Source organism: Lasioglossum baleicum, chromosome 1, assembly GCF_051020765.1.
Source record: "Lasioglossum baleicum chromosome 1, iyLasBale1, whole genome shotgun sequence".
Lineage (NCBI taxonomy): Eukaryota > Metazoa > Arthropoda > Insecta > Hymenoptera > Halictidae > Lasioglossum > Lasioglossum baleicum.
Genome location: NC_134929.1, coordinates 4,034,526 through 4,061,687, shown reverse-complemented (window position 1 = coordinate 4,061,687; position 27,162 = coordinate 4,034,526). Strand labels below are relative to the sequence as shown.

Below are 27,162 nucleotides of genomic sequence, written 5' to 3'. Positions count from 1 at the left end.
ATTACATTTTTTGTAATCGCAGTGGTTTTCAAATTAAATTTTGTATCTATTTTATATACCCATACTTTGCTTTCGAAAATTAGTAACTGTATCCTAAAAATTAATTCGAATTAAAAAGTGGATACATACAGTATTTACATATTTACAAAGTATTTACATACACGTGAAATAATCATGGCGATTGATCATTTTGTTGGAATTTATTCCTATGAGAATAACAATTCGGTACAGGGATCATAATCCTTCGAACCGTCTAGCGAAGTGCCGCCCATTTATTCAGGAATCCTGCTTCGTTGCTGAAACTTCATGCGCTCTCAAACTTTAAACGTTAATATCAGCTAAACGTGGAAAAACGTGGCGCTGATTTTTGCAGGACTATTGTGTGATGGTGTCTTCTTTCAAAAGATGCCACTCAGAGAATGTAGGAACGTGTAGCTTTTTTTGTAGAGCTACAGAAAGCAGCTGTAATATGAAATTATACGTATCCTACTTTCGGGCTTTATATTGTTATTTTGGTTGTGAGTTTTCGAAAATTATTAACATCGGGCATAAGCTGAGACTATATACATTTATAATATATAGCATATATGGTTATAAATGTCCTCAAAAATGAAAGAATAACGTCGAGCGTGTGGTTAGAAATCTATAAGAATCCAACTAGAATCTGAGAGGTCTACTTTAGATCTATTTTTCTCCGTTATGAAAGAGAAAAACATAGATCCATTTTCATAGCAAGATACATTGGTTTATGGCCTATCAGGAAATAGTGGTCAATATTTGAAATAACGACTTTCATAATTTAGGGTTTTTTCCTGCTTCCGACCACTGTGCGCCGTATCCCGTCCCGAGCGCCACTGGTGACAACTAGGGTGCGTTCCGTTTCACGCTTCAACGCATGAATCGCTTAGAATTCCCTAGATCCCCACCACTTCTCGCGCATCAGCTACCACAGCTCTGAGGTGAAGCGTTTGATGCGAAGTTAGTAGCGCTAAATTTGAAAGCAGTTTCTGTCAAGCGATTTTGTCACGAAAATGGATACTATTACTGCTATTCCTGAATTACGTGAGGAAATTGAACACCCCAACAAGTCATTCACGTGGCCTGATGGGGCAGTACTTCTCCTAATAGATTTATATAGGGAAAAGGAAGCCGAATTTAAAAACGGCTTGAAGAGACACAATGTAATTTGGAAGGAGATTGCAGCCCAACTGCAGCAATGTAATTATGCTGTAAATGGGCTGCAATGTTCGACAAAATTTGCCGGTCTACGTCGTACTTATAAAAATATAAAAGACCAAAATAATAAAAGCGGCAACGCGTATAGCAGTTGGGCCTTTTATTCTGTAAGTATATGCTTATGTGTATAATACGTAAAAATGTAAATACAATACTATCTATTATGTATAGATTTATAAAATTTATTTTGTGGTTGTAGGCCATAGATTCACTTATTGGCGATAGGGCCTATATGCAGCCTCCAGCTGTAGCATGCAGCGAAGGGCTAGAATTGATTACACCTATAACCCAACCAGGTTCCAGCTCTTCCTCGTCCATGGTTGGATCCCAAAGTAATAAAATATATATATAAAAAAATATTATTAAAAAAAAATATAAAAAAAAATATTAATATGTATTACAGGTACGCCTATTAAAAAAAGACGGGTGGAAACCATTTTAGAAAGCCACATAGCAGAACTAAAACAAGAAAGAGAATTAAGAAAAATTCAAAGAGACGAAGAAAGGAGGGCAGCGGAGGAAAGGAAAGAAGCCCGACACAGAGAAAGAAAACAGGAAAGAGAAAGAATTGTTATATTGTTTATTGTATATTGTATATTGTTGTATTTATTGATTAATGACTAAATAATAAATTCATTGTCCAAAAATGGAAGAAAAATATATTCTGTTATGTTACGCTGTTCATTCAGTGATTATATTAATGTTAATATATATAAAATAAATAATGTGCTTTACTTGCATCTGATTTTTTCAAATCTACCGCTAATGCATCGGCTTCGCATCAAACGCTTCACCTCAGAGCTGTGGTAGCTGATGCGCGAGAAATGGTGGGGATCTAGGGAATTCTGAGCGTTCTGATGTGCGCATTGAATGCAACGGAACGCTTCTCTATGCGATTCATGCGCTTGAAGCGTGAAACGGAACAGACCACTTTGTCTGGGCAGGGCCCGCTCCAGCGGTTACGACGCCCCAGGCAAAAAAATAAATTGCTGCCCCTTTTTAAGCACTAAGCACCGCGCTGAACAGAATGACCCTTTTTTTTTTAGCAAAATCGTCTGGCAAGGGTGGTCTGAAATTTTCTATTAATTGAATATTTAAAACATCAATATTTTTCTCACACTTGCAGCCAAAGCCAAAATGGCGCCCCTAAGTTTTGGCGCCCCGGGCAAATGCCCGGCTTGTCCCCCCCCTAGAGCGGGCCCTGGTCTGGGACACCCTGTATATTAGTGGTTGGTATATGTAAATAAATAGGCTTTATTTTATTTTATTTTTTATTTTTGTTAAATAAAGACATTGAACAAGTAGAATTGAACAATTGTAGTAGTGATTCGAGTGATACTACGGATATGAGTGACAGCGAAGATGAATTCAGCGAAGATGAATTAGAAGATACTTTTTTAATGACTTCTTCTCATTCGTAGCGCATTCATAATTGTTATTCGTTTCTCTTTTCCCAATTCTACTGCACTACTGCGTACAAGGCTAGCTTCCTCGTCAAATATGAACTGTATTTCTGCGGGCATTTCATCATTTTGAAGCAGGCAAATATTGTGTAATACACAGCATGCTAAAGTGAATTCTGGAATATTTATGGCGTCTGTTAATGACAAACAATCCAATAGTGCCCTAAAGCGCATTTTCAGGGACCCTATAGCACGTTCAACTGCCATCCTCGTGGATGACAAACAATAGTTAAAATTTATTTGCCGGTTTGTCAGATGTCCATTATTCCGAAAAGGCACCATTACGTGGGGATGAATGGAATATGCAGCATCTCCGATAATATGAGAATTATTCGGAAAATACTCTGCAGGTAATTCAAGAAAACGGGCTACTGGAGAGTTCCGAAAAACTCTAGAGTCGTGGACCGATCCAACCTGTCCAGCATATACGTGTGTAAATTGACCAAGAGAATTACATATTACTTGCACGTTGATGGAATGAAAGCCTTTTCGATTAATGTATGAGTTTGCATCTTCAGAGGGAGCTCGGATTTTAATATGCGTCCCATCAATAGCTCCAATAACATTGGGAAAACCGCATGATTTTTCAAATTCTTGCATTACATTAACAGCAACTTGACCTCTTGGCCATGTAATAAATCGAGGAGCAATACAATGGAGAACAAATGTAACACGTCTTAATGCTCGAAAAGCAGTTGCTTTGCCAACTCCAAATTTTGTCGATACAGATCTGAAACAATGATATATTTATCATATAGATTAAATAACGTGACAGTCTGTAATATATTAATATATATTGCTTCATGTAAATACCGATAAGAATCAGGAGTAGCCATGAACCAAATAGCAATAAGAAGTTGCTTTTGTGCTGGTATTGGTTTTCTACCAGAGGATTTATTAGTTTCACATAACGCTGGACCAATTATTCTTAGTACCATTTCAAAAGTTTCAGGAAAAATTCTAAAATAACGTGATATAAAATTTATTAAAAAATGTAATCATTTTAGTAACCAATTATCAAAAAGTATTTTTATTTTTAAAACAAATTATGTTACTTACCGAAAATGTTCTTTGAATACTGTTCTAGAGTAACCAGGTATAACTCGCTCGACATAATCTTCTATTTTTTCGGTTAAAACCATCTCTCCTCGCGTTTCGCCAACCATTAATATTGTATTAATTAACTCCAAATCAAAATTTAAAAAAGTATCTTCTAATTCATCTTCGCTGAATTCATCTTCGCTGTCACTCATATCCGTAGTATCACTCGAATCACTACTACAATTGTTCAATTCTACTTGTTCAATGTTTTTATTTAACAAAAATAACGTTAAAGCCGATAACGTTTTGTCATCCATGGCAGCAGCCATTTTTGATTTCAAATTTAGCGCTACTAACTTCGCATCAAACGCTTCACCTCAGAGCTGTGGTAGCTGATGCGCGAGAAGTGGTGGGGATCTAGGGAATTCTGAGCGATTCATGCGTTGAAGCGTGAAACGGAACGCACCCCTAGAGATGGGATGAACTGCTCATTCCGAATCACTCGTGATTCGATCACGTTCGTTCTAAATCACGGTGTTTTTTCACAGTGATTCGTGATTTTTCGTGATCGCTTCTGATTGGTGGAGAGCATAGGAACATAACTGTTCTTGGTCACTCTATATAGAAGTCTATATTCTCGGGACATGTTACATAATAAAAAATAAAAACAAAAATACATATAAGTTATATCGCATAAAGGCAAACATTGAATATTGAATAAATTAATAATTAGTAATAACTAATGCCTATGAATTATAAAAGAAAGTTCAGTTTAAAATTTTTTCAAACTTTAAACCTTGTGAAATATTTTATATTGTGTGGTATGTTGTATATAATATATAAAAGATATACTTACAAATGTATAAAAACTTAACATAAATAAGTAGTATAATTTAAATAGAAACAAAAATATGAAAAATTAGTAAATATATTTATGTGTTATATAAACAATATGTAATATAAGAATATATAAAAATACACTTAACCTAAAAAGCAAAATAAAAATCTACTTATGTGTAACAAGCTATAATAAACTATGCGTAACAAACTATAATAAACTATGTATAACAAACTATAACTATATGTATAACGAAGTATTTATATTAAATAATAATAAACTATTTATGTGTTATGATTTAAGAACAAAAGCATTGATAATTTTTCGGCTTTTAGTCGATTTCTTTTTTCGTTTAATATTAATCCTGCTTTAGAAAAAATACGTTCGCATGGAACTGACGTTGCGACGACACAAAATAATCTTTCGATCAATTTCCTTAGTAATGGGAATTGATGTTGGTGATCTTGCCACCAAATTAATGGGTCCCCAGATCTATTGTAAAATTCGATCCTTAAATACTGGTCTATTTCAAACAATATTTTTGTTTCTAGCGAAACCATTTCTGGACTATTTTTTTTTACATTTTTTTCTAGTATGGCCCATATTGATAATTCATTTTCTATACAAATGCTTTGTACTTCTGGATCTGCTACATCATTTACCTGTTGCATGGTAATATTTGAATCATTTATTAACGAGTTTATTATATCTATTTTAATTTTTTCTACTTGTTGTGTAGAAAAAAATGCATTCTTAAACCGTGGGTCTAAAAATGTACTTGTTTGTATTACTATGTTGTCTTTTATATCTCTGAATCTGTTATCAATATTAGTTTGAATGTTCTGTAATATTAATTGTGTGTTCATTGAAAAATCTTTATCTTTTAATTTGATACATATATTATGTAATCCAGAAATAATTGGAATTATGATTGAAGCTGTAGTGTACTATTCTCCACTAATCACTTTTGTTGCAGATTCTATTGGTTGTAAAATTACAGCAAGTTCATGTAATATTTCCCATTCCGCGTTGGAAAGGGCATAGCCGGATAAGATAGTCAAAAATGCCCTTGAGCCGAATTTTATCGACGATGTGCCATTCGATAGAACACCAAGAAAAAACATACTGTGCAAAATTTCAACCCTGTATCTCGATCGGGAGGGTAGTTATGGGGTAAAAACGAAAAATCAGTTTTTGGCATATTTTTCCTAGTTAATGACGTTTAAAAATTCTGAAAAAAATCTGACACATGTCAAAAACCCAAATACATACTTTGCAATTGGTTTCAGATTTTTAAAATGGAAATCCTGCTTGTAAAAAATCAAAAACCTCAAAAAAATCGAAAAAATGCAGATTTCACATGGAAGTTTTAGAGTGACAACATTTATATTTTTACAGTAGCAGTATATTGTTATAAGTATTGTTCATGAATTTTTTCAGATTTTTTGGTTTGGTGCGCCGTTGTCAAAAAAAATAAAAACGGATTTTTTCGGCGTTTTTTCCGCGAAGAACTAAGCTAACCTTAAAATTATTACGTACTTTTTATTCTGTAAGTCTATCAGGCTCTGATAAACCTTGAGCATTCTACAGAAGTAATTAAAAAATGAAATCAACTTAATTAATATTTCTACAGTATGAACATTACATCTCGAAATATCAATCACGTTTCCAACAGTTCAGTTGGCTCACAAGGAGACCCCGCGTATCGAGACACCCAGATCTGAACGAAATTTTGTGTGAACATAGCTTAGACATCCTCATGAACTATCCCATTGGCTTTCTCTTGAATGGGCAGCCGTTTTCGAGATAATCGATATTGAAATGCGACATGTAAGTTATATTCAATGAGTGAAAGCCTCTTGTCACAGCGGTCCGCGGCCGAGTCGGTTGAGCGAATGTCTACCACGAGGTTGGTCGGGGTTCGCGTCCCGTGTCGGCATTTTTTTCACTTTTTTTTTATTTTTCTACGTTCTACACATTATTTCTAATATAATAAATAACAAGTAATCTAGTTTTACGATAGACAAGATATATGTTTGATAAAAATCTAACATATTCGTTGTGGTAAGTATTATAACGCAAATTATTTTTGCTGTGTTGAGGCCTTTAGCCAAAATACGAAGACTCTAATAAATTATCATAAAACAGTATCTTTTCAACTTCAGTATTTTTAAGTAATCGCCCTGTAGCGGCCATCGGCACGCACAATGAAACATTTGGCGTGCAAATGGTCTGGACGGTTTGCGAGGCAAGCAGCAATAAAGCTATTTTTGAGCCGTTTTTAATGCGTACAATTTATTGTTAGATGTTGTAGACCAGACCTGGGCGACGATGGCCCGAAAAACACATGTTGCTCTACTACTTTGGGACTGTCTTACCGAGCAAGAGAAGGAGAGAAACAGCAACATGTGTTTTTCAGGCCACCGACGGCCAGGTGAAGGGATAAAAGAAAGGAAAAGAAATGATAAAAAAAATATAAAAGATAAAAAAAATATTATAATTATATAATATTATATTATAATTATATTATAATTATATAATATTATATTCATTTACGCCAACGTGAACGAGGTAGCGTTTCCGGAAGATTTAAAAAAAGAAAAGTGCAACTGCAACGAAAGTGCAACAGTATTTGTGCGGTGTTCGTGGTGCAGAATATACTTATGTTTCGGGTGCTTTTTCGACGCTAATCACCCCACTACGTGCTGGCGGGAATCGTGGTGTTAATATATTTAATTTCTTGCTTATTTGTTGTAAACTTATTTTACATTATTGCAAAAACTTCGAAAAAGAAACAAAAAAATTTCCCCGCGCGGAAACATATATCTTGTCTATCGTAAAACTAGATTACTTGTCATTTATTATATTAGAAATAATGTGTAGAACGTAGAAAAATAAAAAAAAAGTGAAAAAAAATATTTAAAAAAAAATGCCGACACGGGACGCGAACCCCGACCAACCTCGTGGTAGACATTCGCTCAACCCACTCGGCCACGGACCTCTGTGACAAGAGGCTTTCACTCATGGAATATAACTTACATGTCGCATTTCAATATCGATTATCTCGAAAACGGCTGCCCATTCAAGAGAAAGCCAATGGGATAGTTCATGAGAATGTCTAAGCTATGTTCACACAAAATTTCGTTCAGATCTGGGTGTCTCGATACGCGGGGTCTCCTTGTCAGTGCGTTAGGCATTCGATTGTGTACCGGCCTATACTAGGTTCGCTCCCGGCATAGGTATACATTTTTTTTACTTGATTAATTCTTTTTTTTTATGTCTATCTATATAATAACACTGTCCAACAAATTTCAACTTTTTAAAAGTATTTCGATTTCCACTATGTGATTCTTATAGAGTTTTCCGCGCTGATTCCAAATCTGGTTTTAATTTTTTTCCTATACGTCCAGTTTTTGAGAAAATGGAGTTTAAAAAAAAGACATATTTTTCAACTTTAAACAAATATTGCGATGTTATTATAAAAGATATTGAATTGTTCTTTACAGCAAAAGATTCTGTAGCCTTTCCTGAATACAGTGATATCCAATATTAATACATTATGATTGTGTAAACATGTTTAAACAATGATTAAAGACGGAGATGCACCACTTTTGCACCAATTTTTGCGGATATTTTCGAATTTATCTCAAAAAATAAGGGTCCAGCGAAAAATTGAACTATACCACGCGAAAGAGCAGACTTTTATCTTGAGAAACCCCCCTGTGAAGTTTGCATGGTCGACGTTTTCTTCGAACCAGAAAGCAAAATATCTTCGCCCGACATGAGTTGCCACCAGTGGCGCTCACCACCAGAACGGTCGTTCGCCGCTCCGTACCCGTCGCTGCGCCGTATCCCGTCCCGAGCGCCACTGGCGGAAACTCATGTCGGGCGAAGATATTTTGCTTTCTGGTTCGAAAAAATCGTCGACCATGCAAACTTCACAGGGGGGTTTCTCAAGATAAAGGTCTGCTCTTTCACGTGGTATTTTTGAGATAAATTCGAAAATATCCGCAAAAATTGGTGCAAAAGTGGTGCCTGGGAGGTTGTCGCACGCAATCGACAATAGACTAGGCCGCCGCGTAGTAAATACATAACATCCCCGGAACCGACTACCGAAAGTACGAGCCCACGGCGAACCGATCACAACCAAGGCCGTTCACGTCATCTCGTGTATACACGGCGATACACGCGCGGATTCAAATCTTAGGGAATGCCGGCAAGAGACACCCTCCGCCAGACGAGAGCACGATTAATCGCCGACCTACGCCTACGAAATTTACCCGTCACCGGGACGACACCAGAGTTACGACAGAGGTGGGAGGATTTTACGAACCAGCAACCCACTAATCCATCCGACATGGCCGAGCCGAAGACGCCGACACTCCAGAGCACCGCCGACATACAACTCGGCGCGTCCACCAGTCAAACCACCCTCTTACACGTCCCCAACGTCCCTATGCACGGGGATCCTTGCAAAAATTTGGACCGCATGAGGAAATGGGGATGCACTAGCGACGGAAAAGACCCATACGCGTTCATAGAACGAATCGCCGAGTTACAAGCCTCGTATCAATTTACCGATAACGAATTATTAAGGGGGTTACCCGAATTACTACGGGGGGACGCCCAGTTATGGTACCGAAACGCACGCCTACAGATTTCGCACTGGGCCGAGTTCGCCGACAAATTCATCGCATTCTTTTCCCCAAACAGTACCCGGGTACAGCGAGAACGCGACCGTATGCAACGACCCGGGGAACCGTTCAACTCGTTTATGAACGCCCTAAATACACTGACCCGACGCGCAATGATTCCCCCCGAGGAAAGCCTCGAATTAATTTTCGAAAACATGCTACCGGAGTACGCGGCGATCATTAACCCGGACACCATCTCGAGTACCGACGACCTACTCAGACAGGTACAGCGTATCGAAAGAGCTAACGATAGGAAAAATCGCCTCAGCCGCACTTACGCGCGGACAGCAGCTGTCACAACCGATGGCCTCCGGAACCCCGACCTCCCGTATCGCACCGAATGGAACGAGGACAGTTCACCTCGAGCCGAAGTGAACTCAATCCCGACCAACGCATATCACGTGGACACCCACTGCTGGCGGTGTAAACAACGCGGACATCAGCGTTTCGAATGTCGAAACCAGTATAGAAAATTTTGCTCAAGATGTGGTAGAGATGGGGTACTGACCCGAGAGTGTCACCCACCGGGAAACGGACCGAGGGGCACGCCGCAGATGGGCAGCCGCCGGCCCCAATAATCACCTACACCCCGCGCCCGTTCACACGCATCCAACTCCTGGGACGAGAAGTAGAGGCACTACTGGACACAGGCTCGCAATTGTCCTGCATCAACGAGGAAGTCCAGGAGTGGGCACACCAGCGAGGGTTCACGGAACTCACACCAGCCAGACGCATCGGATTAGCCGACGGTTCCGATATAGTACCGATCGGCAAGATCACATTACCGTTCAGTATAGGAGGGCAGACGCAGACACAAGAATTCACCATCCTGCCGAAGATGGGACCGCCGGTCTTGTTGGGGATCCGAGCAATCGCACGATTGCAGATCACCTTAACCCCACCACCTGACGTCGCTTCCTGGCCCGCCGACTACTTAGCCGAACCGTGCCTACAGGTAGGCCTCCGAAAACCGCCAGAGGACGAACAAAAACGACTGGAATCTTTTTTAGAACAGGAGATGAAACTATTCGAGACCGTTCCAGGGCGCACCACGCTCACTCAACACCGCATCAAACTGACCGACGGCACGCCTATCAAACAACGGTACCGCCCGAGAAACCCAGCGATGCAGGCAGTAATCAACGAAGAAGTGGAAAAGCCTCCCGATACCGGCCCCGACGTACCGCAACACCGATGGAAAAACCTCCGAGCAGCACAAGAACTGGCCAAGCTACATTTGGCCCAAGCATTCGGCCGACAGGCCAAATACTACAACCTGCGACACCGAGACTGGAGACCTGCAATCGGCGACCGAGTATGGAAAAGAGAGCACACGCTGTCCGATAAAGGGGCGGGCATTGCCGCGAAACTAGCTCCAAAATACAGCGGGCCTTACACGGTCGGCCGCATAATATCGCCGGTCATCGTAGATCTCCACAGCGACAACGGGAAATGGGCGCGACACATTCACGTCCACGATCTAAAACCAGATCAAGGAACGGACACGGAACCGAAAGAACCTGCGACCGAAATACGGAAACCAACCCTCCCGCCCATCCCGTCCGATCAAAACACAACGGCATCCTCAAACCCCGAACCACGCCGCCGCGGACGTCCTAGGAAAAATCCGAAACCGCTTATATGTTCACAGGTCAACATGGTAGATTTTTACGCCGGGCTAGAAGACCTCTTCGACGAGCCGTTGGAGAGGCCACCGACTCCAGCCACGCCGGAGCACCTGGCAACGACCACCGCAGACACCGAAGAACGACAAGCCCCACCCCGGACAACCCGGTACATGGCAATAGAGAAAGCCCCTCCAGCGCCAGCACCAACCGCCAAGAGGGCCAGGCCCACCATAAGGTCCAACAAAGTGGTCGACCTAAACATTCAAATCGCCACGAGGAAACCGACGAGACCACGGCCGGTCACAACCTCCCGCACCACAAGGACACCGCAGGAACCGAAGGGCGGTGAGACCACTAGACGAATGGGCACCACTGCCACGACCATACGACCCGTCACGTGGTATAAACGGGACCCCCCCGAAACAGAGGTCGAGGTTATATGGCCACCCTTGACCATAGAACAACACCGAGCCAAACTGGGGGCCGGACCATTCCCGGGGCGCGGACACCCACCAGCACCGGCCAAATGGTGGGACAACATCATAAAGCCGCCAAGCCGAAAGCGAGGGGCCACACCAACCACGAGCACAGCAGAGCCGACAACACCCACGAAAAGGGAGAAAAAAGAGATCGAGATCATCACGATCGTCGACCCCCAAATCGACACCGTCACCGGGAACGACGCAGCCACGAGGACCACGACGGCAAACACGGCAGACGCGGGAAACGAGAAACCCGGTAATAACGGCCTACCGGCCAACCCCACGCAACTAGCCGCAGCAACAGCGCTACCCCCTGTGCCATATGTGGGAGAGGACACACCATGCCCCACCGCATGGTACACACTGCCGACCGGACGACTAGTCGAAGTGCCGTTGCGATACATAACCTCGAAGGCGAGGGAGTTCCGGCCGTCCAGCGGGAAGGAGCGCTGGATTCTATTTTTTAATAAAGACCAGACCCTACGCCGGTGTAAGTTAAGGAACGCTAACCCGCGCACGGAAGAGTAGAGGAACACGTATATGTATATATAGATAGAATTTTTTTTTTCTTTGCCTCCTCCTCTTCATTGCACATTTTTTTTTCTCTGCTTTTTCTTTTCTCTTCTCCCGGTCGATTACCGAGCGCCAAGCCGCGAAAAGAGGTACATAGTTAGATATAAGCCGTCTCATTCATTGCGCCCAGGAGCACGGGATAAAATTTTTTTGTAAATACAGGATATAATTTTTATTACGCTTTCTATTACCGACACCGAGCGCCGAGTCGCAGAAGGGTTCTTTTGGTTGTAATTTGTGGTTACCAAGCGAAATAAAGGCATTGTGGCCACGTATACTCGCCAGGACCGATACTTTTCCGCCAACCCGATTGGCAATGTCCTCGGGTCGCCAACCCGTTACATCCCGACGTTACAACGTCGCGGTGCTGACCCCTCAGTGTGGACAGCTCGTCGGACCAAGGTTCGTTAGCTGACGAGGGGAGTCGGCCGGTGCGGGAAGACGAGGTGCGAAGGTTCGGAAAGAATTCGGAAACAACAGTTACGTTAAATGACGAACTATATTTAAAGACTGTAAACGAGTGTACACGTATAAACAACGCTGCTAATTAGGTGCGACGGGGTTGCATGGTAGCAATGTGCATGCGTGAATCGGGGCGGTGCACGACGGGCATCGCGGTAGAATAATTCGGGCGGTGAACGATCATTAGCGGCGCGAATTCCGGTGGTTCGGCGGAGCGGAACGGTTTATCGGAACTCGGTGGCTTCGGCGGTAGCGGCGGGGCGTTCGGTGATTCGGCGGGACCGGCGGTGGTTGTCGGATATTTCGGTGTCTCGGCGGAATCGGCGGGTGACTCAGTGGAGTGGTGGACCGGAAGGGTGCGACGGTGTAGTTTTCGACGGCTCGGCGGCGTGAAGGTCAGCGCGGGGAGTTCGACGGCTCGGCGAACGGATGTCGGAAGGACAGTCTCGGCGGCTCGGCGAAATGGACTTCGGTGTGGGAGCCTCGGCGGCTCGGCGGGACGGACTTTGGTGCGGAGGTTTCGACGGCTCGGCGAAACGGGCTTTTGGTGACGGCTCGGCGGGACGGACTTTGGTGTGGAGGTTTCGACGGCTCGGCGAAACAGGCTTTTTGGTGCGGGAGTCCCGGCGGCTCGGCGAGACGGACTTTGGTGTGGGGGTTTCGACGGCTCGGCGAAACGGGTTTTGTGGTGTGGGAGTCTCGACGGCTCGGCGAAACGGATTTCGGTGAGGATGTTTCGACGGCTCGGCGAAACGGATTTCGGTGGGGATGTTTCGACGGCTCGGTGAAACGGATTTCGGTGAGGGTATTTCGGCGGCTCGGCGAAATGGATTTCGGTGAGGATACTCACCCTGGACAGGAGAAGTGTCGGCTTCCTGGTGATCGCTGTGACGGCTCGTCTCAGGCAGGACTACAGGAGTGGAGTCTAGAATACTTCTAGACGGAATGCGGTAATTTGTCTTATTTGTCGAGGCTTATATATTATTAACATCGTGGTGAGGGTTGGTGGTGCGGTAGAGGGTTCGTACTGTTTTCGGTACGTTTCGGTCGCGTCCGCCCTTGTTTTGGGGCTGTATTCGAAAAGAACCGTTGGTGACAGGCCTGCTCGGTGCAGGTCTGTTACATCCCCCTCTTTCTTCGGGTTGGCGAAAAAGTATCGGTCCTGGCGAGTATACGTGGCCACAATGCCTTTATTTCGTTTGGTAACCACAAATTACAACCAAAAGAACCCTTCTGCGACTCGGCGCTCGGTGTCGGTAATAGAAATTGTCCCTGTTCGGGCGCCATGTAACGGTTGTCGATTCCTGCGGTAATCGGAATCGTCGCGGTGCTGACCCCTCAGTGTGGACAGCTCGTCGGACCAAGGTTCGTTAGCTGACGAGGGGAGTCGGCCGGTGCGGGAAGACGAGGTGCGAAGGTTCGGAAAGAATTCGGAAACAACAGTTACGTTAAATGACGAACTATATTTAAAGACTGTAAACGAGTGTACACGTATAAACAACGCTGCTAATTAGGTGCGACGGGGTTGCATGGTAGCAGCGTGCATGCGTGAATCGGGGCGGTGCACGACGGGCATCGCGGTAGAATAATTCGGGCGGTGAACGATCATTAGCGGCGCGAATTCCGGTGGTTCGGCGGAGCGGAACGGTTTATCGGAACTCGGTGGCTTCGGCGGTAGCGGCGGGGCGTTCGGTGATTCGGCGGGACCGGCGGTGGTTGTCGGATATTTCGGTGTCTCGGCGGAATCGGCGGATGACTCAGTGGAGTGGTGGACCGGAAGGGTGCGACGGTGTAGTTTTCGACGGCTCGGCGGCGTGAGGGTCAGCGCGGGGAGTTCGACGGCTCGGCGAACGGATGTCGGAAGGACAGTCTCGGCGGCTCGGCGAAATGGACTTCGGTGTGGGAGCCTCGGCGGCTCGGCGGGACGGACTTTGGTGCGGAGGTTTCGACGGCTCGGCGAAACGGGCTTTTGGTGACGGCTCGGCGGGACGGACTTTGGTGTGGAGGTTTCGACGGCTCGGCGAAACAGGCTTTTTGGTGCGGGAGTCCCGGCGGCTCGGCGAGACGGACTTTGGTGTGGAGGTTTCGACGGCTCGGCGAAACGGGTTTTGTGGTGTGGGAGTCTCGACGGCTCGGCGAAACGGATTTCGGTGAGGATGTTTCGACGGCTCGGCGAAACGGATTTCGGTGAGGATGTTTCGACGGCTCGGTGAAACGGATTTCGGTGAGGGTATTTTGGCGGCTCGGCGAAATGGATTTCGGTGAGGATACTCACCCTGGACAGGAGAAGTGTCGGCTTCCTGGTGATCGCTGTGACGGCTCGTCTCAGGCAGGACTACAGGAGTGGAGTCTAGAATACTTCTAGACGGAATGCGGTAATTTGTCTTATTTGTCGCGGCTTATATATTATTAACATCGTGGTGAGGGTTGGTGGTGCGGTAGAGGGTTCGTACTGTTTTCGGTACGTTTCGGTCGCGTCCGCCCTTGTTTTGGGGCTGTATTCGAAAAGAACCGTTGGTGACAGGCCTGCTCGGTGCAGGTCTGTTACATCCCCCTCTTTCTTCGGGTTGGCGAAAAAGTATCGGTCCTGGCGAGTATACGTGGCCACAATGCCTTTATATCGTTTGGTAACCACAAATTACAACCAAAAGAACCCTTCTGCGACTCGGCGCTCGGTGTCGGTAATAGAAATTGTCCCTGTTCGGGCGCCATGTAACGGTTGTCGATTCCTGCGGTAATCGGAATCGTCGCGGTGCTGACCCCTCAGTGTGGACAGCTCGTCGGACCAAGGTTCGTTAGCTGACGAGGGGAGTCGGCCGGTGCGGGAAGACGAGGTGCGAAGGTTCGGAAAGAATTCGGAAACAACAGTTACGTTAAATGACGAACTATATTTAAAGACTGTAAACGAGTGTACACGTATAAACAACGCTGCTAATTAGGTGCGACGGGGTTGCATGGTAGCAGCGTGCATGCGTGAATCGGGGCGGTGCACGACGGGCATCGCGGTAGAATAATTCGGGCGGTGAACGATCATTAGCGGCGCGAATTCCGGTGGTTCGGCGGAGCGGAACGGTTTATCGGAACTCGGTGGCTTCGGCGGTAGCGGCGGGGCGTTCGGTGATTCGGCGGGACCGGCGGTGGTTGTCGGATATTTCGGTGTCTCGGCGGAATCGGCGGATGACTCAGTGGAGTGGTGGACCGGAAGGGTGCGACGGTGTAGTTTTCGACGGCTCGGCGGCGTGAGGGTCAGCGCGGGGAGTTCGACGGCTCGGCGAACGGATGTCGGAAGGACAGTCTCGGCGGCTCGGCGAAATGGACTTCGGTGTGGGAGCCTCGGCGGCTCGGCGGGACGGACTTTGGTGCGGAGGTTTCGACGGCTCGGCGAAACGGGCTTTTGGTGACGGCTCGGCGGGACGGACTTTGGTGTGGAGGTTTCGACGGCTCGGCGAAACAGGCTTTTTGGTGCGGGAGTCCCGGCGGCTCGGCGAGACGGACTTTGGTGTGGAGGTTTCGACGGCTCGGCGAAACGGGTTTTGTGGTGTGGGAGTCTCGACGGCTCGGCGAAACGGATTTCGGTGAGGATGTTTCGACGGCTCGGCGAAACGGATTTCGGTGAGGATGTTTCGACGGCTCGGTGAAACGGATTTCGGTGAGGGTATTTTGGCGGCTCGGCGAAATGGATTTCGGTGAGGATACTCACCCTGGACAGGAGAAGTGTCGGCTTCCTGGTGATCGCTGTGACGGCTCGTCTCAGGCAGGACTACAGGAGTGGAGTCTAGAATACTTCTAGACGGAATGCGGTAATTTGTCTTATTTGTCGCGGCTTATATATTATTAACATCGTGGTGAGGGTTGGTGGTGCGGTAGAGGGTTCGTACTGTTTTCGGTACGTTTCGGTCGCGTCCGCCCTTGTTTTGGGGCTGTATTCGAAAAGAACCGTTGGTGACAGGCCTGCTCGGTGCAGGTCTGTTACATCCCCCTCTTTCGGCCAGAACGACAAGCCCCACCCCGGACAACCCGGTACATGGCAATAGAGAAAGCCCCTCCAGCGCCAGCACCAACCGCCAAGAGGGCCAGGCCCACCATAAGGTCCAACAAAGTGGTCGACCTAAACATTCAAATCGCCACGAGGAAACCGACGAGACCACGGCCGGTCACAACCTCCCGCACCACAAGGACACCGCAGGAACCGAAGGGCGGTGAGACCACTAGACGAATGGGCACCACTGCCACGACCATACGACCCGTCACGTGGTATAAACGGGACCCCCCCGAAACAGAGGTCGAGGTTATATGGCCACCCTTGACCATAGAACAACACCGAGCCAAACTGGGGGCCGGACCATTCCCGGGGCGCGGACACCCACCAGCACCGGCCAAATGGTGGGACAACATCATAAAGCCGCCAAGCCGAAAGCGAGGGGCCACACCAACCACGAGCACAGCAGAGCCGACAACACCCACGAAAAGGGAGAAAAAAGAGATCGAGATCATCACGATCGTCGACCCCCAAATCGACACCGTCACCGGGAACGACGCAGCCACGAGGACCACGACGGCAAACACGGCAGACGCGGGAAACGAGAAACCCGGTAATAACGGCCTACCGGCCAACCCCACGCAACTAGCCGCAGCAACAGCGCTACCCCCTGTGCCATATGTGGGAGAGGACACACCATGCCCCACCGCATGGTACACACTGCCGACCGGACGACTAGTCGAAGTGCCGTTGCGATACATAACCTCGAAGGCGAGAGAGTTCCGGCCGTCCAGCGGGAAGGAGCGCTGGATTCTATTTTTTAATAAAGACCAGACCCTACGCCGGTGTAAGTTAAGGAACGCTAACCCGCGCACGGAAGAGTAGAGGAACACGTATATGTATATATAGATAGAATTTTTTTTTTTCTCTTTTTTTTTTTTTTTGCCTCCTCCTCTTCATTGCACATTTTTTTTTTCTCTGCTTTTTCTTTTCTCTTCTCCCGGTCGATTACCGAGCGCCAAGCCGCGAAAAGATGTACATAGTTAGATATAAGCCGTCTCATTCATTGCGCCCAGGAGCACGGGATAAAATTTTTTTTTTTGTAAATACAGGATATAATTTTTATTACGCTTTCTATTACCGACACCGAGCGCCGAGTCGCAGAAGGGTTCTTTTGGTTGTAATTTGTGGTTACCAAGCGAAATAAAGGCATTGTGGCCACGTATACTCGCCAGGACCGATACTTTTTCGCCAACCCGAAGAAAGAGGGGGATGTAACAGACCTGCACCGAGCAGGCCTGTCACCAACGGTTCTTTTCGAATACAGCCCCAAAACAAGGGCGGACGCGACCGAAACGTACCGAAAACAGTACGAACCCTCTACCGCACCACCAACCCTCACCACGATGTTAATAATATATAAGCCGCGACAAATAAGACAAATTACCGCATTCCGTCTAGAAGTATTCTAGACTCCACTCCTGTAGTCCTGCCTGAGACGAGCCGTCACAGCGATCACCAGGAAGCCGACACTTCTCCTGTCCAGGGTGAGTATCCTCACCGAAATCCATTTCGCCGAGCCGCCGAAATACCCTCACCGAAATCCGTTTCACCGAGCCGTCGAAACATCCTCACCGAAATCCGTTTCGCCGAGCCGTCGAAACATCCTCACCGAAATCCGTTTCGCCGAGCCGTCGAGACTCCCACACCACAAAACCCGTTTCGCCGAGCCGTCGAAACCTCCACACCAAAGTCCGTCTCGCCGAGCCGCCGGGACTCCCGCACCAAAAAGCCTGTTTCGCCGAGCCGTCGAAACCTCCACACCAAAGTCCGTCCCGCCGAGCCGTCACCAAAAGCCCGTTTCGCCGAGCCGTCGAAACCTCCGCACCAAAGTCCGTCCCGCCGAGCCGCCGAGGCTCCCACACCGAAGTCCATTTCGCCGAGCCGCCGAGACTGTCCTTCCGACATCCGTTCGCCGAGCCGTCGAACTCCCCGCGCTGACCTTCACGCCGCCGAGCCGTCGAAAAATACACCGTCGCACCCTTCCGGTCCACCACTCCACTGAGTCATCCGCCGATTCCGCCGAGACACCGAAATATCCGACAACCACCGCCGGTCCCGCCGAATCACCGAACGCCCCGCCGCTACCGCCGAAGCCACCGAGTTCCGATAAACCGTTCCGCTCCGCCGAACCACCGGAATTCGCGCCGCTAATGATCGTTCACCGCCCGAATTATTCTACCGCGATGCCCGTCGTGCACCGCCCCGATTTTCGCATGCACGCTGCTACCATGCAACCCCGTCGCACCTAATTAGCAGCGTTGTTTATACGTGTACACTCGTTTACAGTCTTTAAATATAGTTCGTCATTTAACGTAACTGTTGTTTCCGAATTCTTTCCGAACCTTCGCACCTCGTCTTCCCGCACCGGCCGACTCCCCTCGTCAGCTAACGAACCTTGGTCCGACGAGCTGTCCACACTGAGGGGTCAGCACCGCGACGATTCCGATTACCGCAGGAATCGACAACCGTTACATGACCCAGGGCCCCGAAGAACAGGAAAGGGTCATAGCCTACGCCAGCCACACGCTGAGCGCAACCGAGCGCAACTACAGCGCTACCGAAAAAGAATGCCTCGCAGTAATCTGGGGCATTCGAAAAATGAAGCCCTACCTGGAAGGCTATCGTTTTTCCGTCATCACCGACCATCAAGCACTGCGATGGCTCCGACAGATGGACAGCCCCACCGGCAGGCTCGCAAGATGGGCACTCGAGCTACAACAATATGATTTCGACATAAAATACCGACCGGGAAAGTTAAACCAGGTAGCAGACGCGCTGTCCAGAGTCGAAATCACTCCCGGCGTGAACGTGATCCAACCAAAACAACCAGCAGATTCATGGTACCAGAAGAAAGTCGGTGCAGTCCAGACAAACCCCGCGTCCGTCCCGGAGTACCAAATACGCGAAGGGAAGCTATACCGCCATATATTGCACCAGCTAGATTACAACGAGCCCGAGCCGGGCGACGCTTGGAAAATCTGCGTGCCCAGCAACGAGCGAGAAGCGCTCCTCCGACAACATCATGACGACCCGACCGCCGGACACTTAGGAGTCGCCAAAACAATCGTCCGACTCGCCCAGCGATTTTATTGGCCGGGAATGTTCCGCGAAACCGCCAGTTACGTTCGCAGCTGCGCCAGCTGCCAACGTTACAAAACACCACCGCAACTGCCACCAGGAAAACTCCACGCCAACCCAGGAACACAACCCTGGCACACCGTCTCCGTTGACCTAGTCGGACCACTACCACGGTCACGACGAGGTCATATCTGGCTACTCGTAGCACTAGACAAGTTCACCAAATGGGTCGAACTTACGCCCCTACGAAAGGCTACCAGCGCCGCCGTCGCCGCCGCCGTACAAAAGGAAATCATTCTACGTCACGGAGCACCGAACACCGTCATCTCCGACAACGGAAAACAATTCATCGGAGAACCATTTACCAGCCTACTCCGAGCAGCCGGTACCGAGCATCGACGGACGCCACCGTATTCGCCCCAATGCAATCCGGTCGAACGTGCAAACAAAGTGGTAAAAACCATGCTGGCCCAATACACCGGGGAGCACCACGACCGATGGGACGAGAAATTGGACGAGGTCCGATTCGCTATTAACACCGCATGGCACGAATCTACCGGCTACAGCCCGGCGTACCTCAACCAGGGCCGGGAACTGCGAGCCCCTGGACAACCTCCGACCGAGACCGGCCCCGACGTACCGCAACACCGATGGAAAAACCTCCGAGCAGCACAAGAACTGGCCAAGCTACATTTGGCCCAAGCATTCGGCCGACAGGCCAAATACTACAACCTGCGACACCGAGACTGGAGACCTGCAATCGGCGACCGAGTATGGAAAAGAGAGCACACGCTGTCCGATAAAGGGGCGGGCATTGCCGCGAAACTAGCTCCAAAATACAGCGGGCCTTACACGGTCGGCCGCATAATATCGCCGGTCATCGTAGATCTCCACAGCGACAACGGGAAATGGGCGCGACACATTCACGTCCACGATCTAAAACCAGATCAAGGAACGGACACGGAACCGAAAGAACCTGCGACCGAAATACGGAAACCAACCCTCCCGCCCATCCCGTCCGATCAAAACACAACGGCATCCTCAAACCCCGAACCACGCCGCCGCGGACGTCCTAGGAAAAATCCGAAACCGCTTATATGTTCACAGGTCAACATGGTAGATTTTTACGCCGGGCTAGAAGACCTCTTCGACGAGCCGTTGGAGAGGCCACCGACTCCAGCCACGCCGGAGCACCTGGCAACGACCACCGCAGACACCGAAGAACGACAAGCCCCACCCCGGACAACCCGGTACATGGCAATAGAGAAAGCCCCTCCAGCGCCAGCACCAACCGCCAAGAGGGCCAGGCCCACCATAAGGTCCAACAAAGTGGTCGACCTAAACATTCAAATCGCCACGAGGAAACCGACGAGACCACGGCCGGTCACAACCTCCCGCACCACAAGGACACCGCAGGAACCGAAGGGCGGTGAGACCACTAGACGAATGGGCACCACTGCCACGACCATACGACCCGTCACGTGGTATAAACGGGACCCCCCCGAAACAGAGGTCGAGGTTATATGGCCACCCTTGACCATAGAACAACACCGAGCCAAACTGGGGGCCGGACCATTCCCGGGGCGCGGACACCCACCAGCACCGGCCAAATGGTGGGACAACATCATAAAGCCGCCAAGCCGAAAGCGAGGGGCCACACCAACCACGAGCACAGCAGAGCCGACAACACCCACGAAAAGGGAGAAAAAAGAGATCGAGATCATCACGATCGTCGACCCCCAAATCGACACCGTCACCGGGAACGACGCAGCCACGAGGACCACGACGGCAAACACGGCAGACGCGGGAAACGAGAAACCCGGTAATAACGGCCTACCGGCCAACCCCACGCAACTAGCCGCAGCAACAGCGCTACCCCCTGTGCCATATGTGGGAGAGGACACACCATGCCCCACCGCATGGTACACACTGCCGACCGGACGACTAGTCGAAGTGCCGTTGCGATACATAACCTCGAAGGCGAGGGAGTTCCGGCCGTCCAGCGGGAAGGAGCGCTGGATTCTATTTTTTAATAAAGACCAGACCCTACGCCGGTGTAAGTTAAGGAACGCTAACCCGCGCACGGAAGAGTAGAGGAACACGTATATGTATATATAGATAGAATTTTTTTTTTTCTTTGCCTCCTCCTCTTCATTGCACATTTTTTTTTCTCTGCTTTTTCTTTTCTCTTCTCCCGGTCGATTACCGAGCGCCAAGCCGCGAAAAGAGGTACATAGTTAGATATAAGCCGTCTCATTCATTGCGCCCAGGAGCACGGGATAAAATTTTTTTGTAAATACAGGATATAATTTTTATTACGCTTTCTATTACCGACACCGAGCGCCGAGTCGCAGAAGGGTTCTTTTGGTTGTAATTTGTGGTTACCAAGCGAAATAAAGGCATTGTGGCCACGTATACTCGCCAGGACCGATACTTTTTCGCCAACCCGATTGGCAATGTCCTCGGGTCGCCAACCCGTTACATCCCGACGTTACAACGTCGCGGTGCTGACCCCTCAGTGTGGACAGCTCGTCGGACCAAGGTTCGTTAGCTGACGAGGGGAGTCGGCCGGTGCGGGAAGACGAGGTGCGAAGGTTCGGAAAGAATTCGGAAACAACAGTTACGTTAAATGACGAACTATATTTAAAGACTGTAAACGAGTGTACACGTATAAACAACGCTGCTAATTAGGTGCGACGGGGTTGCATGGTAGCAGCGTGCATGCGTGAATCGGGGCGGTGCACGACGGGCATCGCGGTAGAATAATTCGGGCGGTGAACGATCATTAGCGGCGCGAATTCCGGTGGTTCGGCGGAGCGGAACGGTTTATCGGAACTCGGTGGCTTCGGCGGTAGCGGCGGGGCGTTCGGTGATTCGGCGGGACCGGCGGTGGTTGTCGGATATTTCGGTGTCTCGGCGGAATCGGCGGGTGACTCAGTGGAGTGGTGGACCGGAAGGGTGCGACGGTGTAGTTTTCGACGGCTCGGCGGCGTGAAGGTCAGCGCGGGGAGTTCGACGGCTCGGCGAACGGATGTCGGAAGGACAGTCTCGGCGGCTCGGCGAAATGGACTTCGGTGTGGGAGCCTCGGCGGCTCGGCGGGACGGACTTTGGTGCGGAGGTTTCGACGGCTCGGCGAAACGGGCTTTTGGTGACGGCTTGGCGGGACGGACTTTGGTGTGGAGGTTTCGACGGCTCGGCGAAACAGGCTTTTTGGTGCGGGAGTCCCGGCGGCTCGGCGAGACGGACTTTGGTGTGGGGGTTTCGACGGCTCGGCGAAACGGGTTTTGTGGTGTGGGAGTCTCGACGGCTCGGCGAAACGGATTTCGGTGAGGATGTTTCGACGGCTCGGCGAAACGGATTTCGGTGGGGATGTTTCGACGGCTCGGTGAAACGGATTTCGGTGAGGGTATTTCGGCGGCTCGGCGAAATGGATTTCGGTGAGGATACTCACCCTGGACAGGAGAAGTGTCGGCTTCCTGGTGATCGCTGTGACGGCTCGTCTCAGGCAGGACTACAGGAGTGGAGTCTAGAATACTTCTAGACGGAATGCGGTAATTTGTCTTATTTGTCGCGGCTTATATATTATTAACATCGTGGTGAGGGTTGGTGGTGCGGTAGAGGGTTCGTACTGTTTTCGGTACGTTTCGGTCGCGTCCGCCCTTGTTTTGGGGCTGTATTCGAAAAGAACCGTTGGTGACAGGCCTGCTCGGTGCAGGTCTGTTACATCCCCCTCTTTCTTCGGGTTGGCGAAAAAGTATCGGTCCTGGCGAGTATACGTGGCCACAATGCCTTTATTTCGTTTGGTAACCACAAATTACAACCAAAAGAACCCTTCTGCGACTCGGCGCTCGGTGTCGGTAATAGAAAGCGTAATAAAAATTATATCCTGTATTTACAAAAAAAAATTTTATCCCGTGCTCCTGGGCGCAATGAATGAGACGGCTTATATCTAACTATGTACATCTTTTCGCGGCTTGGCGCTCGGTAATCGACCGGGAGAAGAGAAAAGAAAAAGCAGAGAAAAAAAAATGTGCAATGAAGAGGAGGAGGCAAAAAAAAAAAAGAAAAAAAAAAAATTCTATCTATATATACATATACGTGTTCCTCTACTCTTCCGTGCGCGGGTTAGCGTTCCTTAACTTACACCGGCGTAGGGTCTGGTCTTTATTAAAAAATAGAATCCAGCGCTCCTTCCCGCTGGACGGCCGGAACTCCCTCGCCTTCGAGGTTATGTATCGCAACGGCACTTCGACTAGTCGTCCGGTCGGCAGTGTGTACCATGCGGTGGGGCATGGTGTGTCCTCTCCCACATATGGCACAGGGGGTAGCGCTGTTGCTGCGGCTAGTTGCGTGGGGTTGGCCGGTAGGCCGTTATTACCGGGTTTCTCGTTTCCCGCGTCTGCCGTGTTTGCCGTCGTGGTCCTCGTGGCTGCGTCGTTCCCGGTGACGGTGTCGATTTGGGGGTCGACGATCGTGATGATCTCGATCTCTTTTTTCTCCCTTTTCGTGGGTGTTGTCGGGTCTGCTGTGCTCGTGGTTGGTGTGGCCCCTCGCTTTCGGCTTGGCGGCTTTATGATGTTGTCCCACCATTTGGCCGGTGCTGGTGGGTGTCCGCGCCCCGGGAATGGTCCGGCCCCCAGTTTGGCTCGGTGTTGTTCTATGGTCAAGGGTGGCCATATAACCTCGACCTCTGTTTCGGGGGGGTCCCGTTTATACCACGTGACGGGTCGTATGGTCGTGGCAGTGGTGCCCATTCGTCTAGTGGTCTCACCGCCCTTCGGTTCCTGCGGTGTCCTTGTGGTGCGGGAGGTTGTGACCGGCCGTGGTCTCGTCGGTTTCCTCGTGGCGATTTGAATGTTTAGGTCGACCACTTTGTTGGACCTTATGGTGGGCCTGGCCCTCTTGGCGGTTGGTGCTGGCGCTGGAGGGGCTTTCTCTATTGCCATGTACCGGGTTGTCCGGGGTGGGGCTTGTCGTTCTGGCCGAAAGAGGGGGATGTAACAGACCTGCACCGAGCAGGCCTGTCACCAACGGTTCTTTTCGAATACAGCCCCAAAACAAGGGCGGACGCGACCGAAACGTACCGAAAACAGTACGAACCCTCTACCGCACCACCAACCCTCACCACGATGTTAATAATATATAAGCCGCGACAAATAAGACAAATTACCGCATTCCGTCTAGAAGTATTCTAGACTCCACTCCTGTAGTCCTGCCTGAGACGAGCCGTCACAGCGATCACCAGGAAGCCGACACTTCTCCTGTCCAGGGTGAGTATCCTCACCGAAATCCATTTCGCCGAGCCGCCGAAATACCCTCACCGAAATCCGTTTCACCGAGCCGTCGAAACATCTTCACCGAAATCCGTTTCGCCGAGCCGTCGAAACATCCTCACCGAAATCCGTTTCGCCGAGCCGTCGAGACTCCCACACCACAAAACCCGTTTCGCCGAGCCGTCGAAACCTCCACACCAAAGTCCGTCTCGCCGAGCCGCCGGGACTCCCGCACCAAAAAGCCTGTTTCGCCGAGCCGTCGAAACCTCCACACCAAAGTCCGTCCCGCCGAGCCGTCACCAAAAGCCCGTTTCGCCGAGCCGTCGAAACCTCCGCACCAAAGTCCGTCCCGCCGAGCCGCCGAGGCTCCCACACCGAAGTCCATTTCGCCGAGCCGCCGAGACTGTCCTTCCGACATCCGTTCGCCGAGCCGTCGAACTCCCCGCGCTGACCTTCACGCCGCCGAGCCGTCGAAAACTACACCGTCGCACCCTTCCGGTCCACCACTCCACTGAGTCACCCGCCGATTCCGCCGAGACACCGAAATATCCGACAACCACCGCCGGTCCCGCCGAATCACCGAACGCCCCGCCGCTACCGCCGAAGCCACCGAGTTCCGATAAACCGTTCCGCTCCGCCGAACCACCGGAATTCGCGCCGCTAATGATCGTTCACCGCCCGAATTATTCTACCGCGATGCCCGTCGTGCACCGCCCCGATTCACGCATGCACGCTGCTACCATGCAACCCCGTCGCACCTAATTAGCAGCGTTGTTTATACGTGTACACTCGTTTACAGTCTTTAAATATAGTTCGTCATTTAACGTAACTGTTGTTTCCGAATTCTTTCCGAACCTTCGCACCTCGTCTTCCCGCACCGGCCGACTCCCCTCGTCAGCTAACGAACCTTGGTCCGACGAGCTGTCCACACTGAGGGGTCAGCACCGCGACGATTCCGATTACCGCAGGAATCGACAACCGGTACATGGCGCCCGAACAGGGACCTGGTGCGAAGAAACCGCGATAATAACAACAGTTACCCGGTCGACCGAGAATTAGAGACTGAACGGGCAAACACGTCGTCGCACGCAATCGACAATAGACTAGGCCGCCGCGTAGTAAATACATAACATCCCCGGAACCGACTACCGAAAGTACGAGCCCACGGCGAACCGATCACAACCAAGGCCGTTCACGTCATCTCGTGTATACACGGCGATACACGCGCGGATTCAAATCTTAGGGAATGCCGGCAAGAGACACCCTCCGCCAGACGAGAGCACGATTAATCGCCGACCTACGCCTACGAAATTTACCCGTCACCGGGACGACACCAGAGTTACGACAGAGGTGGGAGGATTTTACGAACCAGCAACCCACTAATCCATCCGACATGGCCGAGCCGAAGACGCCGACACTCCAGAGCACCGCCGACATACAACTCGGCGCGTCCACCAGTCAAACCACCCTCTTACACGTCCCCAACGTCCCTATGCACGGGGATCCTTGCAAAAATTTGGACCGCATGAGGAAATGGGGATGCACTAGCGACGGAAAAGACCCATACGCGTTCATAGAACGAATCGCCGAGTTACAAGCCTCGTATCAATTTACCGATAACGAATTATTAAGGGGGTTACCCGAATTACTACGGGGGGACGCCCAGTTATGGTACCGAAACGCACGCCTACAGATTTCGCACTGGGCCGAGTTCGCCGACAAATTCATCGCATTCTTTTCCCCAAACAGTACCCGGGTACAGCGAGAACGCGACCGTATGCAACGACCCGGGGAACCGTTCAACTCGTTTATGAACGCCCTAAATACACTGACCCGACGCGCAATGATTCCCCCCGAGGAAAGCCTCGAATTAATTTTCGAAAACATGCTACCGGAGTACGCGGCGATCATTAACCCGGACACCATCTCGAGTACCGACGACCTACTCAGACAGGTACAGCGTATCGAAAGAGCTAACGATAGGAAAAATCGCCTCAGCCGCACTTACGCGCGGACAGCAGCTGTCACAACCGATGGCCTCCGGAACCCCGACCTCCCGTATCGCACCGAATGGAACGAGGACAGTTCACCTCGAGCCGAAGTGAACTCAATCCCGACCAACGCATATCACGTGGACACCCACTGCTGGCGGTGTAAACAACGCGGACATCAGCGTTTCGAATGTCGAAACCAGTATAGAAAATTTTGCTCAAGATGTGGTAGAGATGGGGTACTGACCCGAGAGTGTCACCCACCGGGAAACGGACCGAGGGGCACGCCGCAGATGGGCAGCCGCCGGCCCCAATAATCACCTACACCCCGCGCCCGTTCACACGCATCCAACTCCTGGG

General features: G+C 49.5%; 1 protein-coding gene across 2 annotated transcripts; it reads left to right on the top strand.

Moving 5' to 3' along the window:
* Positions 1-2,358, top strand: LOC143208055 (uncharacterized). 2 transcript variants are annotated; one of them, XM_076422113.1, is made up of 3 exons: positions 1-1,343; positions 1,436-1,568; positions 1,640-2,358. In XM_076422113.1, the coding sequence occupies exons 1-3, from the start codon at positions 1,032-1,034 to the stop codon at positions 1,858-1,860; spliced, it is 666 nt and encodes a 221-aa protein (XP_076278228.1). In that variant the 5' UTR covers positions 1-1,031; the 3' UTR covers positions 1,861-2,358. The 2 variants fall into 2 exon arrangements, with proteins under 2 accessions (XP_076278228.1, XP_076278237.1); XM_076422122.1 differs by having other exon boundaries at positions 1,436-1,555; positions 1,640-1,782.
* Positions 2,359-27,162: the final 24,804 nt, after the last annotated feature.

Bases quoted from the DNA above. Each gene is read 5' to 3' on its own strand.
- LOC143208055 (XM_076422113.1), top strand. From the start codon at position 1,032: ATGGATACTATTACTGCTATTCCTGAATTACGTGAGGAAATTGAACAC. The intron at 1,344-1,435 runs GTAAGTATATGC...TTGTGGTTGTAG, and splicing joins GCAGTTGGGCCTTTTATTCT to GCCATAGATTCACTTATTGG. The intron at 1,569-1,639 runs GTAATAAAATAT...TATGTATTACAG, and splicing joins GTCCATGGTTGGATCCCAAA to GTACGCCTATTAAAAAAAGA.